This window comes from Schistocerca serialis, chromosome 2, assembly GCF_023864345.2.
Source record: "Schistocerca serialis cubense isolate TAMUIC-IGC-003099 chromosome 2, iqSchSeri2.2, whole genome shotgun sequence".
Lineage (NCBI taxonomy): Eukaryota > Metazoa > Arthropoda > Insecta > Orthoptera > Acrididae > Schistocerca > Schistocerca serialis.
In genome coordinates this window covers 452,957,421-452,978,939 of record NC_064639.1, presented here as the reverse complement: position 1 = coordinate 452,978,939, position 21,519 = coordinate 452,957,421, and the positions used below count along the sequence as shown (strand labels likewise).

At 36.9% G+C, this 21,519-nt stretch overlaps 1 protein-coding gene and 1 pseudogene across 5 annotated transcripts in view; one reads left to right on the top strand and one right to left on the bottom strand.

Moving 5' to 3' along the window:
- The window catches only part of LOC126457332 (E3 ubiquitin-protein ligase CBL), a 181,277-nt gene that overhangs the window by 44,612 nt on the left and 115,146 nt on the right, over positions 1 to 21,519 (bottom strand). For 3 of the 5 annotated variants that reach the window (XM_050093538.1, XM_050093541.1, XM_050093539.1), the window contains exons 9-10: positions 18,655 to 18,752; positions 11,354 to 11,434 (exon numbers count right to left, since the gene is read on the bottom strand). In XM_050093538.1, the coding sequence (XP_049949495.1) occupies positions 11,354 to 11,434; positions 18,655 to 18,752 (179 nt within the window). The remainder of the gene's footprint in view (positions 1 to 11,353; positions 11,435 to 18,654; positions 18,753 to 21,519) is intronic. The other 2 variants (XM_050093540.1, XM_050093542.1) reach the window with 1 other exon arrangement.
- LOC126459069 (5S ribosomal RNA) lies at positions 7,949 to 8,065 on the top strand (annotated as a pseudogene).

Genomic DNA, 21,519 nt, shown 5'->3' with positions numbered 1-21,519 from the left:
TGTGTGTGTGTGTGTGTGTGTGTGTGTGTGTGTTTCCTTTTCTGAAGAAGGCTTTGGCCAAAGGCAAATGCGTAAGTTTCTTTGCCTTATGTCTGTCTGTAACTCAATGTGTCATCTTTATTGCAAAGGAATTATTTTGTTAGCTCCTGCTCTTGACTATTAATCTATGGAGGGTAGCATAAGTTTGGTGCATATGGCACTTTAACGTATGAGTAGATTTCTGACTGCATCATCATTTATGACAGACTTGGTAAAGTTCAGGAAAAATAATAATTTTGTAGTTTGACAATGTTTGAATAATGTAGAAAATTATGCCTCTTCCAAATAGCTGACACAGAGGAAAATTCAAGTATAACTAATTCACTAGAAACATCTAAATGAGTCTGCAATCACGCAGGAACTGTAGTGGACTATGATATTTCAGTACACAGTGAAGTTAGAGGAAGAGGCAGCCCTAAATTACACTCAAAATTGAATGGTTCCACAACAGATAACACATGTGACCCAGTAAGAAATATCTACCAGAAAACTTACTTCTTCAAATTTTACAGAATATAAGTCAGAAACCATAAATTTGAAGGAAATAATTGTGAAGCAAATCAAAACAATGAATAAAGTAATCAGAAAGTGCAAGAGAATCTCTTGAAAACAAAATAGAAACTTACAGAGATGTCAACAAAAAGCACAAACACTTAAGACAGTAACTCCAAGGTACATAGATTTGTATGAAATAAAAATGGAAAAGTCAAAAACGAGGAAGAGTATTAAAATCCATTTACCGACTTTTCAATAAAATAGGAGAAACTCATAAAGACAAGTTGATGATCTATTAGACACAATGCTGCAAGCTCAAATACATATCAGTGAAGTTTAATTGAAAATAAATACATCAATATAAGTGTACATAGTGCTAATGACACCTATGCTTCCAATGTCTGTCATCTTCTGTCACTCCTTCTAAGTTCCGTTGTCTGTACAGAAATTGAACCAATGTACGTGCCATGTTCATTGATATTTCTTTATTTTAATTTTCTTCTTTCACATTGTTATTAGTAGTTTATGATCATGTGTCAAAGCAAGAAATACAAGGTGTCCCTGGAGGAATTGTCAGTGTTCAGGGATAGGACGGGAATGATCATTTGAAGCAAAAAAAGTCTAGTCAACATGAGCTTCAAAATGCATACCTTAAGAACTTTGTGCACTTCTTCATCTTTGAGAGGTGGTAGCATGGACCAAAAAAGAAAAAAAAAAACCACACACACACACACACACAGAGAGAGAGAGAGAGAGAGATAGAGAACACACACACACAGAGAGAGAGAGAGAGAGAGAGAGAGACATAGACATAGACATACAGATGCAACTCTCACACACATGACCACATATATCTGTGTGTGTGTGTGTGTGTGTGTGTGTGTGTGTGTGTGTGTGCATGTATGTGGTCTAATTCAGAAGAAAGCTTTTTGCCCAATAGTTAACTTGTTTAACAGTCTTTTTGTTGTGCCTCGATGCAGCTCTACATCTCCACTATCTCCCATAACTTTTCCACTTAAAATTGTTGCTTTTATGTTATAACAATCTTTTTCCCTAAAGCTCCAGTATTGTTCCAAAACTGTGATGTATATATGACTGGGAGAAGTATGATAGGCATACCACATTTCAATGTTAAAATGTGCAGCAGTGTGATTGGAAAATGAAATGAATTCAAGAATTTAGTTGAATAACTGGCAATTTTGCCTTGATTAATTACAGTACCTATAGACTTATACATTGTTGTTTCACCTCGTGTTTCATTTCATTCTTCAGCCTCTCAATTTTATGACTGTTAGCATAATTAATCCTCATTTTGTGTTACAGAAGTCACAGGGGTGATAGAGGTCATGGTACAATACAGTTTTATTTTAAAATTTTACATGGAATTCCTCTTTGGATATGGTAATGAAATTATTTCAAGGTAGTCATAAATTTAACTTATAGTATTTGTGGTTTGTTTTAAAATGCTGCAGAAGACTTGATGCATGTGCAAGGAAATAACAACAAACAGTTTCCAACCAAAGTGGTACCATGGTAGCCGAGAGTTCTTCAAAGAATGCCAAACTTTTCCAAAGAGTAAAATGTGGCATTTTTACACTTAGGGTGTAATTATTTAGAGTTCTTTCTTCTTCTTTACTCCACAAGTAGTAGTTTCAGCTTTCTTTTCACTGTATAAGTAGTTTCAAATTTTTAATCCATTACTGAATATTTAGTTCGATAAAGATGCCATATGTATGAAAATAGCAGGGTACTCACAAGATGTGCTCCCATTTTTTTGGTTTACAAATTGTAATGTTTTTGATGGTTTAACAGATATTTGGTGCAGATAAGGCAGAAAACATGCACCATCTATCCGTCAAACCACAAAAAAACAGCAAAATTTTCAAACCAAAATGAATGGGAGCACACCATGTGAGTATGCTACTATTTTCATACGTATGGCACCTTTTTCTGACAAAACACTGAATAATGGCTTAAAAAGCCAAAACTAGTTGAGGAACAAAGAAGAAGTCTAAATAAACACAGCCTAAGTGGAAAATGTCACATTTATTTAATAAATCTATGCCTGTGGACCCACTATGAAGAAGATATACGACTTCTCTATAGAATTCACTTTCGTATATATAGCATAAATATTTCAGTTCACATGTTACTACATGGGAACATCAAAGAATCCCTGGATTCTTAGTATTTGATGCTTATGGACTAAAAAGGCCCAACTGCTGATGAAGGAATCAGCCATCAGACACTCAGTCAATCAAAGCCTGTCCTTAACTTGTACTGCATGTACAGAAATACCAAGTATATATAAATGTGTTTCTCACCTGACAGTATTTAAGAGCACAATATTTAGAAAATATTCTGTTAAGATGAGTAATTGGCTTTTATTCCTCACTCCATTTACAACAACCATATGTACATAAAATAAAAGGGTCATATATTACACAAAATTTGCTTAATAACTATTGTAAGGATCCAGAAGAGCAATGATCCATCACATGATTATAATTAAAGTACTGCCCCTTATCCTGTTCCAAGCATTTTCTAAAAGAAAATCCAGGATGGATAGTGGAGATGCTGAGTCACAGATAGGCACAACAAAAAGACTGTCACAAAATAATCTTTCGGCCAACAAGGCCTTTGTCAAAAATAGACCACACACACACACACACACACACACACACACACACACACAGGTGTGCCTATCTGCGACTTAGCATCTCCGCTATATGATGAGTAGCAACTATCCTTTTCATAATATAGTTACATTTTCTAAAAGATATTTACTGATATTAGGCAGCAAACTAAGACAGTATTAGTCTAAAATTATTTAAATGCACAGTTATTTCTTACTTAAAGGATCTCAGTTTCTGGATCCTAGAACTGCAAACATATATATTTTAACAATGCTGCATGCAAGTAATAAAACGAGCTTCCATAAGTATGTCACATCCTTCCATATAATGGGAAACCATATATATTGCAAAGATAAGTATAAGCTGAATAATTTAACAAGAAATGCAATTGCTCCTTTGAAAGTAAAGACTTCCGGTGTGTTTCTAAGGAAACATTCTTTCATCATTATACATAAACATATATACAGGAAAACATATGTTCTTGACTGATAAGGGACATGTAAAATTGCTGTTAGTAACAGTCACTGACAAATGCAATATGCAGAAGCAATTTACAACTACTTTTACCCACTGCTGTATGTTTTTAATTCTTTCCATACCAGTGAAGATCACCTAATGAGAATGGAAGGAAAATTGTCACACACAGACAAGGAAACAGTCTTCAGAAATATAGAGCCAAGAGGAAGTTATTTAGTTCAAGACTACCTGAATAAAAAGCAATTAGTAGAATGTACTACATTTCATGCTCATTTAATATGTTGACTGCCTTGAGGGTGTTGGCTGCCACAGCAGAGCTTCAGCCGTGACACAATGCCCACTGGCCTGGTGGGGAAACATCCATCACTATACATGCAGCAGTTAATGTGCTAAAACAAGTTGCAGGTATGCCACATTACCTATTACTTCAGTTATTCTGTATTCAGAAAAAGGAGGCTGTCAAAATGTGTTTTTAACTATAATGCATATAGAAAGCTACTAATTCGAGTACATATTCTATTCTGTCATACATGCCTACCTTATATAAGGTACGATCAAAAAGAGATGACTGCTGCTTATATGCAACTCTGACATGCTTACATAAGCACATATATGTAGGCAAGAGATTAGTGTGTCATTCGTGCCTTTCCAACGAGCATGCAGTAAATGCAGAAATATAAACAATGGCAACATTATTACCAAATGTGTCCACATAGGACCAACACTGTTAACATTTTCTTGGCTGCTGAAGTACAAACACTAGCAGAAATCCATCAGAAAAAGAAGAATGTGTATGGGGCAACATGTCTTTCATAAAACACTGTTGTGGAAAAATTGCAACAAGGATTGCTGCCACTTCATGATAATGCACGTCTCCATATTGCAAATGCCATAACACAGAAGTTACGCCAACTCAAGTGGGTGATACTTGAACACCCGCACTATAGTCCAGATCTCTTGCCATGTGATTATCATGCCTTTGGTCCCTTAAACAAGGCCTTAAATAATTCCTGCTGGATGCAGAAGTGCAGCAGGCAGTTACCAAGTACATATTTCTTCATCCAAATGAATATTTTCAACATGGTGCATCGATGGGATGATTGACTCAATGCTCATCATGAGTCTGTCTGATTGGTACACTGATCCTGGACTACATGGCTTTGAAACTGAAACTTTTTGATCACCTCTTTTATTTAAATACTGGAAAATGGCAACTCTTTTTGGAAATACTTGTATTTCCATTTTTTTTCTTTGTGTGTGTGTGTGTGTGTGTGTGTGTGTGTGTGTGTGTGTGGGCGGGGGGTGGGGGGCAGGTTAGAATAGGACTTTAACTTACAGTTACATATCAACATAAATGTGGATGGGGCAGAAGTTAATTGTTGTATTTTTTTTCACTATTAACAGAGGACAGGAAACTGTAGTGTGCATATGTCATGGGAACTTGTGGGTAGCAATGGTGGTATGAGGTATAGAGGTGTGGTAGGAAAGGGAGGGTTAAATTTCCCATTAATTTGTGAGTCTGTTACTGACAGAGCACTAGTGCAGATAAATATGGCGAATGGCTCATACGCGACCTAATGAATTACACTCTTACAGCATTCAAATTACCTTTCACATAGTTTTATCACTAAAATAATTTGAGAAAGTGTTCTTGCTTGTTGTTTGTTAATAACAGAAAATTTAATGGAAAATTCTGATGACTTAAACTCATGAATAAATTTGGAAAATTACAGTGATATTAACTCAAACATAAGACATCTAATAATTGAAGAACCACAACAGCTGTTAAATGATCCTTTATTGAAATGACCAGTTTTGCAGCGTAAAGCTGCATATCTATACCCAAGTTAAAGAATGTAGTACTTATTATACTCATTATTAGTTCTTATGAAATCCAGACCAGAGTTAAATGGATGACCCAACATTCTAAGTCAGATAAAAATAAATTGCCTGTTGAAGGAATGGTAGTCAGCTAATAAAAAAAGAAGAACTATGGAGTCGACCAACCCAGATAGCAAGGGATCCTACAACAAAAATGACAAGGGAATTGATAAAGTCTAAAATTCAGAATTTGAAAATGTGGAACTGAAATGAAAGTGATTAATAAGACAGGAATATAATTAGATAAACTCACCTTTGGGAGAGCAATTCAACGTAGAATAGGTAGACTCACTTGATATGGTGGTAGGCAGGCAGAAAAACAGATCATACAAAAACCACAATAAAACAGGAAACCTACAATAAAAATAGAGCATTCATGACCAACAAAGACAGGATGGGGGGAAATAGATATAGAGAAACAGACTATCTGTTTTTCATGGTTTTTATCTGATCCGTTTTTCTACCAGCAACCACTGTATGCTACTGCCACATGTGCCTATTCCACATTATGCTGCTCTCTCAATGGTGAGTTTATCTAACAATATTCCCATTTTATTAATCACCTTCATTCTAATTTCAAATTTTCAAACTTTGAATTTTAGACCCAATCAATCTTCTTGATGTTTTTTATTGTAGGATTCCTCATTATCTGGGGTGATCAACTCCATCATTCTACCAGTTTTATTAGCTGACTACCGCACCTTCAATGTATGTTTTATTTTGATTTTACTAAGAATGTTGACTCAATACATCTAGCCCTAGTCTGAATTTTATATGACATGATTGTAAGTAATGTTATCTGTAATTTACACATTGTACACACCAATGGCCTCTTTCTGATGGAGCATAAAATGTGGTTTATCTGAAAATGCCACCTGTCACCACTCAGTAGATGTCCAATTGAAGTCTTGACATGCAAATTCCAGTATTCATAGCTGATCAACAGCAGTCAGCATGGGCACATGGACTAGGTGTCTGCTGCAGAGACCCATACACAGCATTATTGACTGGAGGGTCATTGAGCAGACTCTGTTGGTAGCCCTTTGGTTCATCTGGGTGGTCATTTGCTCAACTGCTTCATATCTATTCACACGTACACATCTACACAGTAATCGTTCAAACCCTGTCATCTATGGCCCATGGTGCACTACAGCTGTCTCAGGGCCAGTGTAAGATAGCATCATTTTGCCATGCATGACACACTTCAACCATAGCAGCACACATACAGTTTACAAATTTAGCCATTTTGGAAATGCTTCCACCCTTGACCTGAAAACCACTGTCCATGCCCTTTTGAATGTCAGATAAATTGTTCCATTTCCTCATTACAACATTGACTGCACAGTTTTCTGCATCTCTCTGACATGCTCAATATACCCTCCACTACTACTAGTGCTGCCAACTGCCATCTGTGAGTGGTTATTGGACATCAACACTGAACATAGGTGGTGATCACATTAATGTGTCTGGATTGTGTGCTTTTTGACTTCCAAGACAAGGCCAAATAATTCAGTTTAGCATCCTACTATTTGCCTAGCACAATTTCTGTGGCATGGTGCTTAGCAAAGATGATTAGTTGAACACAAGTTCTTTATTTGATTCTCAGTTGCTGCTTCAGATCTACTGTTGTTGAAGGGGTCTGGAATGTTCTTCACACAGCCTTGTGAGGCTAAATGAGAAGCTACCTGAGTAAATTAGCAGCAACATTGGCATGCAAGTAGCTGAAGCAGTGTCAGGTCAAAAGGCTATGAGCCATATGAGAATTATTTTGTTCATTTAACTAATGAGGGAATTCAAGACTGTCTCTCTTATCTGAAACTGCCTTTCTACCTAGTTGGGTGATTTACATGATCACCAGTAACAGGAGATATACTTCATCAGGAGACAATGCATTATCAAATGCCAGATTATTTGTCAGTTGCATGTTAACATGCCAGCAGTTAGTGTATGGAGACATCACACTTATAGTATTGGTGCCTCCAAAGAAAAGAAATAAAGAATGTTTCATGAACCTGATCAGAAGATCTACTGGTAAACAGGCAGTGATGCACTGTTTGAAGCCTCCAACAGTTGATAACAGTTGGTGAAAAAAGAATTTACAGTAAATACACAAGATAATATTTAGGAAAGGCTCAGTTTTCATTACAAGTTCCCTTTCCTTGGCTGTAGCTAAGGTAGCAACTGTAGGAGTCTGGAAAGGGGGGATGATGATGTATCACTCATGTAGGATAAGAGAAACCTACGAAGTGTAGAGAGTAAGGTAAGAAATGGTAAAAAGAGTGACATTTGTAGGGGGTCAAATACTGCAGGTAAGAAGACAATTACACCAACGACAGATCAAAGGTGGCAGAAGGTAAAATAAAATGTTGGAATGAAACAGACAGAAGAAATAAAATAATACAGTAGATGGTATAATGACAGCCAATGGCCTTGCTACAGCAGTAGCACGGTTCCTGTCAGATCACCGAAGTTAAGCACTGTTGGGCTGGGCTAGCACTTGGATGGGTGACCAGCTGGGCTGCCAAGTGCTGTTGGCAAGCAGGGTGAACTCTGCCGTTATGAGGCAAACTGAGGAGCTACTTGATTGGGAAGTAGTGGCTCCTTTCTCCTAAACTGACATACGGCTGGGGGAGAGTTGTGCTGACCGCCTGCCCTCCATATCTACATCCAGTGACGCCTATAGGCTGAGGTTGACATGGTGGTTTGTTGGTTCCATTGGGCCTTCATGGCCTGTTCAGGTGGAGTAGTAGTAGTAGTAGTAGTAGTAGTAGTAGTATAATGAGAAAGGGGGCAGGCTGAGAAGAAAAATGCTAAAAAGGAATGGGATGAGGAATGGGATCTGATCAAGTTAGACTTTCCTTCTCTTTCCTTCTCATTCTGCCTGTTAAGTCTCCCCTGACCTGTGGCTCTGGGTGACTTTTCCAAAATCTACCTCTTTTCCTAGACCTCTCCAGTCCTTTTTCTTCACCTATCTTCCTTTCCCTTCAACCCTTCTGCCTGAAGAAGGAGCCACTGGATCCAAAAGCTTGTCTAATTATAATCTTTCATGTGTGTTTTCTGTCACCACTTGGTGAGTAGAGTTTTTTATCTATCCAATTACCTTATTTTGTGAAAAATTGATTGTTCTCATTGTTATAAACAATGCTATTAGTCACAATGACAAGAGTGCTGTCTCTACAACAGAGCAACCATCTGTAATTCAATTGCTCATTTGCGTACTAATCATTAAACTGAAAAAAATCAGTTGAATATTGACCTGATGAGTGATTAATGGCAATCATGAATAGGTGCTGTAGAGAGGCTACATATCATGACACTGAAAGTGAGAAAATAATCAGTGTTCTCAGCGTATTTTCTTACACTGCCCAAGAATCATCAGATATATATCACTTTCATAAAATGATGAGACTCATCTTGAACTTCAGCTTAATCACCAGTATTTTGTTGCAACAGTAATAAGCTTCAAGATTTTTAGTGTTACTAGTTCTTTTAAAAATTCCAACCAATTGAGTGAAGTGGGAATGAAGACTCAAGAGCTTTATATGGCATGATAAGCATATAATAGGATCTTTTTTGTTTCTTATGCCTGATAGGTGTGGTCCAGGGAATGAAAAAGCAGATAAATAAGATATTTTTCACTCTGGACACTATTATAAAACCTACATAGTTTTTAACTACCTACTGCATTCTGTATTCTCAGCTTCCAGAGGCACTGCAGATTTATATCCAATGGACATTGACATTTTGTAAAAATGTATGAATGTGATTACTACAGTTTATCAGATTATGAAAAATGGAAGAGAGTGCATAATCTTCAGAAAACACTCTTCCACAATGAGATGTAAAAGGGACACTTTTAAAAATACTACAAAAACTGGACATATTAAGCTTCAGAGAATATTTACAACATTGTATGAAAATTACTAAAGTATAATGGAAAGTTAATACTTTTCTTTTTTTATTATGTATCAGTTTAAAAGTTGTTTATTACAATATAATCAAGATTTTAACACTGTAGGAAACCTTAACAATTAGTGAATATGTTACACCATTAGCCATATGTTATATACACTAAAGCACTAAAGAGCCAAAGAAACTGGTACACTTGCCTAATATTGTGTGGGGCCCCCGCAAGCATGCAGAAGTGCCACAACACAATGGGGCATGGACTTGACTCATGTCCGAAGTAGCCCATAAATTTGTAGGAATACAAGGGGGTGGAGGTCTCTTCTGAACAGCATGTTACAAGGCATCTGAGGTATGCTCAATAATGTTAATGTAGGGGGAGTTTGGTGGCCAACAGATGTTTTTAAACTCAGAAAAGTGTTCCTGGAGCCACTCTGTAGCAAATCTGGATGCGTGGGGTGTCAAATTGTCTGCCAGAATTGCCCAAGTCCATTGGAATGCACAATGAACGTGAATGGATGCAGGTGATTGGACAGGATGCTTCCATATTTGTCACCTCTAAGAGTCATATCTAGATTTTTCAGGGTCCCATATCACTCCAACTGCACATGCCCTACACCATTACAAAGCCTCCACCAGCTTGAACAGTCCCCTGCTGACATACAGGGTCCATGGATTCATGAGGTTGTCTCCATACCCATACACGTCCATCCGCTCGATACAGTTTGAAAAAAGACTCGTCCGAACAGGCAACACGTTTCCAGTCATTAACAGTCCAATGTCGGTGTTGACGGGCCCAGGTAAGGCGTAAAGATTTGTGTTGTGCAGTCATCAAGGGTACACGAGTAGGCCTTTGGCTCCGAAACCCCATATTGATGATGTGTTGATGAATGGTTTGCATGCTGACACTTGTTGATGTTGAAATCTGCAACAATTTACAGAAGGGTTGCACTTCTGTCACACTTAACATTTGTCTTCAGTCGTCATTGGTCCCATTATTGGAGGATCTTTTTTCGGCTGCTGTGTTGTCAGAGATCTGATGTTTTACCAGATTCCTGATATTCACGGTACACTCATGAAATGGTCATATGGGAAAATCCCCACTTCATCATTACCTGGGAGATGCTATGACCCATTACTTGTACGCCAACTATCACACCACATTCAAACTCACTCAAATCTTGATAACCCACCATTGAAGCACCAGTAACTGATCTAACACTGTGCCAGACACTTGTTGTCTTATATAGGCCTTACTGACCGCAGTGCTGTATTCTGTCTATTTACATATCTCTGTATCTGAATACACATGCCTATACAAGTTTCTTTGGTGCTTCACTGTATGTTTCATTCAGAGGGTGCAGATTTGTCTCATCTTCATAACATTTGGCATCATTGTATTATTTGACGAAAGTAAAGTCATGCAGTGGTCAGAAGGATCAAAAGATTTACTGACAGGAAGTGAAAGCACTAGAAAAACAAAGAGGGCTGGCATTTTATCAGTTTGAGGGAGACCTACATAAATAGTAAATAATTAGTACCTAAAATAAAATACAGCTACCAAGAACTATCATCTGATTATTCTGAAATAAAATTCTGTAAAGATGACCACCAAGAATCCCATCGTCCTAACACATTTTTTGAAATGATGACATTTCATGTGTACTGGAGTTTGTAGAAGTGTGAGACAGTCCTCAATGTTTGAAAATATTAAGTTGCAGGCTGTCAGTTAACAATTCCATAGTGATACTATAGTGCAGTATCTTAGTTATGAATGTTGCTTAATAAAATATGTATCACAACTCTAACTTCGAAACATATGTATAAAATATTATCTCTGTAACACTGTAACGGGTGGTTGTCACATATTGTTACATTATTTGTATGAATTTTCATTTCAAGTTGCTCATATTTCTTACCTAACAAGGGATCAAGCATCTCATCATCCACTGGTGGGAGTGACACCATATAGTGATTTGAAGATTCAGGAGATCCTTCAACTGGTATTGAAAGCATACAAGAGAAACTGTTATATAATGGACAGTTATGCAAAGGAGCAAAAAGTAAAGGCTTAATAAACAGGTAACTTTTATAAATAACAGTGAATTAAGGCTCAATATGTTCTTGGAGACTATACTCATTTTCTTATACTCAGATCGTTTCCTACCATACTACAATAGCGGGTAACGGTTAAGGGTGCACTGAGGCCTCCAGCCAAAAAACTACAACTGACATATCAGTACAATTATATCATCAAAGTAATTTTAATTAAATCTTAAGACAATAAATATCTCAGACAGACACTGCTGCCTGTTGTCAAACAGTGCAGATGCAACACAAGATTTATTTCAACCAAACTTGAGGAGTTGGAACATTGTTAAAATGTTAAGTATTTCAGACACCTGACTTTTTCAATGATGTTAGTCATGGTAGCAGTTTGGTATGATGGTTTTGAATTGCGTTTGAGCTAGTAAAATATTTACCTGTACTCCATATAGTGGAAAGTACATGCGATAATTTACCATATTCCTACTCCACTTGTGCATGGAGCATAGAAAGAAAGACAGTATGTCTGCACATAAGCCCAAAATTCTCTAATTTTAGCATTATAATTAGTATGTATGAAACATAATGTAATCTAATTAGTGGAAGGAGTAAAGATAACCAGTCATCACTTAGTTGAAGCATTGAGGAGTCAACAAGCACATTACAAAAAAAGGATTGAAAACATGGCCAAGCTTTGGGACACAGACACACACACACACACACACACACACAAAGATTGTCCTAACTAACTACATTGCCCTGACACTGTAGCCTGCCTGAGTCAAGAGGTGGGAAGGAGCAGCAAGGAGGTAGGAAGGGAATGGGAGGAGTGGAATGGAAGGAAGGCTGATGATTGATGACTGAGAGTGAGAGGCAACAAGGAAATGGGATAACAATGTGGACCAATGAACCTGTGTGAGTATGGACTAACACAGTGAATTATCAGGCACAGAAACATGAGTGAAAGTTTGGGATAGTGGGTAGCAGAGATTAAGACAACAATGGTTTCAGGATCAAACGATATGTTGTACATATAATTCACATCCATGTAATTCAGTGTATGTGTGATTTGAGGAGGATCCAGATGGCATAGATTATAAAGTAGCGAATGAAGTCATACATGTTGTGTTCAACAGCATATTAGGCCACTGGGTAGTCGAATTTACTCTTGGCCATAGTTTTGCAATGGCTATTGATTCAGACGGAAAGCTGGAAAAGTGGTTGGGAGTCATTTCCACATAAAAAATCTGTGAAGAAGTTACAACAGAGTTGGTATATGACATGGCTGCTTTCGATAAAGTAAGATATGCCTGTGATTGGACTGGAATAAAATCTTCTGGGTTGGGACCATAGGTCAGGCCTTGTACTTGTGTCTTCCACAAGGCTATAACCAAAACTGGGTTTAGGTGTATCATAAGGATTGAGCATGATACTTCATTGATTTGTTGGGTGGCAGAATACTGATTTGGGAGAGATAGTACAGATTGTGGGAAGGTTGTTCCTTATCACTGCAGTGCATAATGAAAAGCAGTTGGTGGCCTGGTGAAGGATGTGGTTTAAATTTTTCTAGTCTGATGTAATACTGGGTAATGTGCCAGTTGCCTGCACATTTTAAATCTGCCACTGGTTCTTAAGTCAGAAGGGAAGTGCATAACATGCCATCTACTGTGAATTGACAATACATACTGCACGCATATAGAACTGGCGTGTTCAGATGGTCGTGGCATCTGTGTTAGTTTAGCTGGGCTCAAAAGTGTACAGTGAACATGGGTTTGCAAAATAGAAAGTTTTGTTGCAGATGATTATGCAACTTGGTTTTAAGATTAGCCAGAATGCTTCATGTGGCAGGAACCAATGTCTGTACTGGAGTTGATCAGAGTGGTCAGTTTATGAAAGAAAGAAGCTTTTGGTTAGATAGTGAATGATTTGTGGCATTCAGTGCTGGAGCCAGACACTATGGAGGCCAGTGTTATGGAGCTGGCACCTTGAAGAATACGGAGCACAGTGTGTTCTGTGGCTACAAATAACAAGGTACTGAACTGTGATTGCTCTCCGCTCTATTTAACTGAGATTGGTGTCTTGAATCTAGTCTGAGTAACAGATGTCGACGACTGTCGTTAGAAATCTGATATATCCTTACTGCCAGCTGTGAAACATTAGACATAGTGTGTGCTGCTACTGGTTATTCACAGCTTTTGGTTTCCTTCCTGAACACATATTAAGACACAAGAGTGCTTTCAGCATAGCTAATATGTGTAAAGCATGTTTTACTTGGATTGTTACAAGGGCTGGATTCAAACTGATGAGTCAGTGAGCTGCCATCTGTGTTGACACAATGAAGGTCTGTGAGACGCATTTGTACAGTGAACGGGTATAGTACTCTGTCAATCTACTCCAGTGTGTAGACTGTTGAACATCATGTTTACAAAGATAGAGCAATGTTCTTGAGGAAAAATTGAAATGGCACAAGGTCAGGGTATGTAAAAATGTTTCTAGGAATTGCTTGAAGGATGTGGTGATGCAGCGTTATCATATAGCACAGTTGCATGATGGGGTAAGGCATTCAGATTAGGTAGAGAAGCTGGAAAGGTCACCATGTACAGAATGACACCATGCAGAGGGCAATACAATTCGATTCCTTGGTTCCTTGTTGGATGTTGATCCCTGCTGGGCTGCATGTGAGTTAGCAGCAGAAGTCACAGAATGCCTTAAAACTGTGCTCCACATCCTGCACGACATTCTGGGGTTCCAGAAAATTTCAGCATACTGGATACCCCATGAAATGTCCAAGATGCAACAATGGCACCACTGTGCCACTGCACAGGATATGTTGGGCTGATACAAAAGGGAAGGTAATGACTTTTTTCGATGCGTTTCCACTATCGACATGCTCATACGAATCGAACTTGAAATGCCAATCCAATGAATGGAAGCATCCCAGTTCTCCTTGTCCACAGAAAGTGCACTCTACACCAAGTGCTGTGTAGGTGACATCCACTGTGGTGTATGACACTGATGGGGTAATACTCCATCATGCCTACCACCAAGGGTTATGGTAGATGCTGCCTACAACTGCACGTTACTGCAGCACCCTATTTACTGAATGAATGCATTTGCCTTTAACCATTTTGTCAGCTGTTTTAAATGGCATAAGTGTGCACTGGTTATCATAGTTGAAAGCTATCATGTTAAAGGGGTTTAACTGATAAGTTCTTAATGGTCTAAGTGTTAATGCATGGTGTTAATACCAATTCATATTCAGACTGTCATCTAAATATTAAATTCCTTGGTCTCCATTAAAGATGAATAAGAAAACTGAATGTTAGTGAACTGTACTGGCAGTGGCCAAAATTTGTTTATACTTATTTATGTGAAGGCCACAATGGAGATGTCAGAGCAAGTCTGCCAATTTTGGAATGTTTTCATGGCCTACAGTTTCTTATACGTTTTAAGGATTGTAATTAACTAGATATTTGCAGTTTCCTATGCTAAAGGTCCAAACTGTTAAATTTTAATTTATATTATGTTTAAATGAGCTTGTGTCTGAGAATTGTTTGGCAGTTGATTTTAATAATGGTTAACAGAGCAAAAAGAAATTATTAATAAAGCATGTCTTCAGGTTCATGTAATCTGTAAATTTCAAAACAAATGTGTAATGAAAGGTGCAACCTGTCTGTAATTTAGAACAGATCACCAGCTATTTCTCTCTAGTAAGTTTTTGATATATACTGATTTGCATTTTGTTGTCCACAACAAGGGCAGGGAACTTAGGTGGATCAGTAATGAGAAGGGTAGGTGCTTTTATGCAGCTGGTTCACAGGGGTTGTTAAAGAATTAGTGGCATACATGGCTGCGACAAGGGAATCCAATTGTGGACTACATTTGGAGGGTAGTGTCTGTCCATGAAGGCCTTACTTAGTCATACTTTCAACAAATGGATAAGGGAGTTCTTGTCACTAAAGACATGCCAGACTACATGGGAGAGACATTTTAGCATGTGGGAGAGAATTTAGCATGAGAGAGGTGGCAGCTGTCAATGTGGAGATATATTCTCCTCTTTATCATGTACTATGACTTGAAATTTGGTATGCTTATGCCAGAATGGGCTCACGGGTGCCACATTACTATCCCATTCCCTTGCTGCTTCTCTCTCCCAGCCATCAACCTCCTTATCCTCCAACCCTCCCTTTCTCATTCAGCCTCTTTGCTCCTCTCACCCACTCCACTAGATGGTGAGTGTTACGTTTACTCCTTCTATTATTTGTGTTCTACCATGGACTTTCCAGAATAATATCACCAACCTAATATAATCTTATTGTATTTCATGACTCATCTTAGAATTTTGCTCTCATATTTTAAAGAGTGCACTTATTAGATCATAGATAGTTGATCATTGCTGTGAAGCTTCTGCACTGATTAAACAAATCCATGACAAAAACCACATCTCTTGTTTAAACTTTCTCTAAGTAGAACCCATGAATGCTTTCAATAAAGTAAATTCAGAACAATTTTTCCCCTCCATCCAGAAATTGACTGGTACAAAACCTTCCCAGATGATACAATAAAAAGTACATTTTACCATACACTTTGTAGTTATTAGCAGAGTGCAGATATAGAAGTAGATGTAAAATCAAATTTAAGAGTGATCCATGAGGTAGAGTAAATAAAGTGACGCAGAGATAATGCAAGTAGCTGATGTAATAGAAATTAGGTGCAGAGTAAGGTAAATAAGGAAAGAAATTGTAACACAGAATGACTATAATAAGGGAATAACATAAACTGGGGGAGAGAGGATGTGCCATGGGAAAAAGGAATGGAAAAAGAAAAACCAGCACATGAGAAAGGAAGGAAGGTAGTAAGCTGACATAAATGGATTCCCAAGAGTCACCCTTGGATACTTCCATGAACACAGTGGTTGTCCAAATTGCAGATAAGAAGAAATTGCACTCCAACATATCCTTTCCTTCCACTACCCCCTTGGGCTCATTAATTATTAATAAATGTTTACATTGCAACTTAGAGTAGGCCTGTATGTTTGTTACAACACGTCATCACATGTTATACCTAAGCAGAACATTTCAAGAATGATCCATAATTCCATTTGTGGAATGCACAGATGAATACATCTTTTATGACACAAAGATGGCCCACATTTCACCAAAACTGAAAGTCAAAAGAAAAAATATAAATAAAGCTGTGTATTAAATGTTGTAGTCCCCAACATGAGGGAACCAAAGCTAGGAGTACTGTGTTTATTTTCCAAGATGGGTCTTTTAGCTGTAAAGGAAGATTCATCTCCTGAAATAAATGCTGGTAAGCCCTTCTGTCTTTCATAAATTTAACAAATCTCAGAATGCAAATTTTGTTTGTATATATCTTTTTATACATTTTATATGAAAAGTTTATTCTTATAATTTTCTAGTAGATGGCTGATATAATGTACACTATCCTACTCTTGAAAATTTTCATTTGGGTGATTAAATTTTATTATTCAACAATGGGACACCCATACAGTGATTTGAAGAGTCAGACACATTGTCTACTAGCATCTGACACATATTAAGAATAGGTAAGTATTCAAGAGAATGAAAAATGAAGATGTAGGATATCATACATTTATGGCATAAAATAAAATTATTCTTCCATATTTTGTCTGTGGGTGGTATTCATTTTGTTGTTCCCATATTTACACTATCATGATGAATGCAGCAATGGCGGCGGCAGCAGCAGCAGCAGCAGCTCTTCACCTTTTAGACAAATACTATTACAATTAAATGGGCCAGAGAGAAATTGGACTTGACCTGACAGCTGATAACATGTCTACACAGACCCTCCCGTGCAGGGTGGACCTTATGCATGAGCTCCTGTATTGATTAAGGACGACAGTATCCAAAAAATTAATTTTCAAAGATATGCCACCACAACGCACTTGTGTACTTCACACATAAAATGAGAACATTTCTTTAAATGTTATAACTCTTACATTTTCAAGTGAATAAGACATTTACAGAGCTTCAGTAAGCTCTGGCTACAGCAACCATATAATTTCCAGTTTTTATATTATCTCTGAGCTGCAAATAATTTACTCATTTATATTTAGCCCAAAATTCTTAGCATGACTATAGGTTATTATATTATAATGCAAACTGTTTTCTTTTTCTTTTTTTTTTTTTTCCTTTTTTTTTACAGTAAACAGATAAGTTTTGTCATCACCATAGAAAATATGAAGCTCCTCAATCTTTTCAATCTTTGCTGAGAGACTAAGAGAGTCCTTTACTAGCAAAGAGAGAAAGCATAAAAATAATTTAAGAAAATCTTGCACATAATATACGAAGACAGTAACTTGTTCTCGAAAGAACAGTTACTGTTGATGACCATGCAGCTTTTTCCCTGGAATAAATTATGACTAACTGACAACCTCAGCTGCCAACAGGTGTTGTTGAGCAGGAGATCCCGGGTTCGAGTCCCGGTTGGGGCACACATTTTGAGCTGTCCACATAGAGGTATATCAGCAACACCTGTCGGCAGCTGAGGTTGTCAGTTAGTCATCATTTATTCCTTGCGCATAATGTTGCTTAATGGACCAAGAGGCTCAAAGTTAAGAAGACTGAAGTGTCAGCATGTATCATGATAAATAAAATGTCTTATGCAAAACTGAATTTCCTATGAAAACTGCTGCTGAGGTTCAGCTACACACCACCACCAGCAAATGTTATGCACTTCCTATCTAAAAGCCATTGTAGCTGACAAACTATTCACTTCTTCTCTACAAAGCAGCAAGGAACATGATTAACTAATTTCTAGACCATAATAACTGAAAATATATTTGATGCACATTTAATTAAAGCAATCGGGTTTTTGAATGTTCACAGATGGGAGCGCAACTGACATGTACCATAAAGTACCCAATATCTCTGCTAAGAATGATGCTTCTGGTAACCCTTTCAAATGCTACTCTTATGCAGCTTAGACACGTTGGTATACCACAAGAACTCTGCTGACAGCAACTGACTGTAGTAGTACTCTGAGTAGCAGCTTCTATATTTAGTTTTGTAAGTTACTTACCAAGAGTAAGACTGGAACTTTCATCAAAAAATTCATGACGGTCTATTTCTATATACTCTAATAGATTACTTTCACTGATATTTATTCTGAATTGCTTTGGTTTCCTTACCTGAGAAGGAATCGAGCATCTCATCATCTCTTGGTGGAAGTGAAACTATATAATGATTTGGAGGCTCTGGGGCTTCTTCAGCCGGCAAGGACAAATGACTAGGAAGAGAGTGATCAGATTAGAAATATTCATTTATCAAGATAATCTCACAGCACTGGTAATTCTTAAAATAGATACATAAAATTTAGAAAAAAATTTGAAGGAGAAATGAAAGCAGGAAAATCTTAAGTTGTGACCAGTAGTATCAAAACTAAAGAAATCCCAAAGCAGTCCCAAAATAAAGAAGACAAATATGCGCAACTTCCTCACTTAAAGTCATCATTCACTCAAGATTTGCTATGAACTCACTATTAACAAATATGAATTATGTATCTATTAAGCAATGAAATTTGTTTTGATACTTTATTTCTATAAATAAGAAATTAGACAACATTGGAAAATTCAAGAGAGTATTGTGAATGTGTATGGAAAAGTTTAGAGGATGACAAAAATGGCAGCCGATGAAGATGAAGAACAAGAACTAAAACATTTCATGGGGGATGGGAAAGTAACTTATATTCACTGATACAAATATGTTGATGGAAGAAGGGCAGTCAAATCATAACTCACCAGTATACTTGCACTATGTTTTAACTGGACTAAAAATAAAACCATATTTCATATTATGCTGGCAGGATATAAATTATTCTTAATGTGCCCCTTGTATTGAGAGTTTGACTCATCATCTAATTACCTTTGATGTTATTGGTTTAATGTGTAGTCTTAGGTTGGAAAAACTAATAATTCACAGGGAAATAAATTTATATATTAAGGGGTGTAAGCCATGGTTCCAGACACATTATTATCAAGGGATATCTGAATTATTAAGAATAATGTGGCTGATAGATTTTACATTAATTTATGAAGGAACATAATACTCAAATAATGGTATAAATAAAGTGAAGCACAAAATGAAATCAAAAGGCATTGTTTTTCTCTCTATGTTTTGGGACTACTAAGAAAGAGTCTTCATGGTCTTGCCAGGGAAATATTTCAGTACACCCTAAAGCAACATCTTTTTCCATCAATCTTACATACTATTTCCAATCTACAAGAAGCCATGAGAATACACAGTTTGACACAATGTGAGGACACACATTATTGGGTACAACTATGGTTCTGTAAGACATTTAATAACTTCTGTAATGCACCAATAAAATATTTTGGCAACATACTCATTCTCCAATAAAAGAAATCATGCTAATCAATGCTAATACAGTATTTTATACTGGTCAATGATGTACTTCGCCATGCCTCTGCATTTCTGTTTTATTGATGCCTATGCACAGTCTGCTTTTAGCATATATACATGACACTTGATAATGACCATGAGATCAGAACTGGCCAATAGTGACAAATCCAACATTTTATTGTAATAAGACAGACTTAGTGGAACTGGTGTCTTTTAACCGATATTTGATGCATCTCAATCCAAGTATAAGGAAAACAATACATTTTTTCATCTGAATGCTCATAATATTTTTGACTAGGTGAGAAATCTGGTGTAGCTCAAGAATTTATTTGTAGCTGTGCTCAAGACTTCATACATATGGAATTTATTTTTGACTTATAAAGCTTTAAAAATTACACTGTTTGAAGTAGTATGATTGGGGACATGATTGAAGAGATTATCTGCTTCACTAAGCCACATAGATCTGGCTGTGCCAAAAGCAACTGACACTAAGGTCCACATTCGCAATACGCAGCATCTGGCTCTGTGTGTTGTATATGATGATGGCATAACATAAGCTCCCTAGAAATTGTGTATGTTTAATGTGAAATGATGAACTGTTAGGAATAAGCAGGATTTGGAGTATAAAAACTCAAACTCCTGTACCACTACTCCTCAAAATTTTTGCTTCTATGATGTTACATTAGAGAGAAACATTTGGTCTCTGTGAGTGGATGGTTCTGAGCGGCAAGATAATGCAAGATGCTCCCAATCAGAGCTATGCCTTGCCTCATTTTTGGAAGGAATTTCCATAGAGCAAATTAATGTCTGATGTTCTTGAGGTGCATCAAATCTTGTCTCATGATCTTCATTGCATTCTGGAGATGACATAGTCCTCAATCTTTTAAGCATTCTAGTGTATTCAGAAAGACTCAACTGTTTTCTAGGCATTTTTATTCATAAACAAAATAAATCAAAATATAATAAGCTGGCACCCAAATCACACAGCAAACATAATAAATTTATTGCCTAGCCAAGAAGTCAAATATAAATAAAACCTATCAAAAGAAGACAAGCGATTTTGTTAACTTTGTAATATACAAAGTGGAATCAGTAAATCCATGTATCCTAGTGAAGTAAATTCAGTGTTAGTTTGTATTTGTAAAGGTAAGACTGCTGCACTTAATTCTGTAACTGACATAGACTTGGGAAAATACATCTGTCACCGAGTTTTCTTTTCTTTTTTTTTAAAAAAAAAAAAAGAAAAAGAAAAGAAAAAGTTTCTTTGTTGAACTACACTATAATGATTAGACATTCCAACTACGAAGCTGAGCATACAAACTTAGACAAAACTTTAAATTATGATATCTTCTATACCAGTGTCCTGATTTTGACAAAACCGAAACTACACACTGCTTGAAACTGCACTCAGGTTATATGTCAAAACAACACGAAAATTCATCTAGTAGTTTTCAAGATTAGCATGTTCAAACAAACACACACAACTATTTCAGATAAAACTTTCAAACACAATATTTTTTTTCTGTCATCCGATACATTGCTGATACATTGCCCCAAGTTACAATCAAGTTACCTGTAAGAACATCATGAAAATTTATCCACTTCTTTTGGAGATCAGGAATTACTGGTAACTG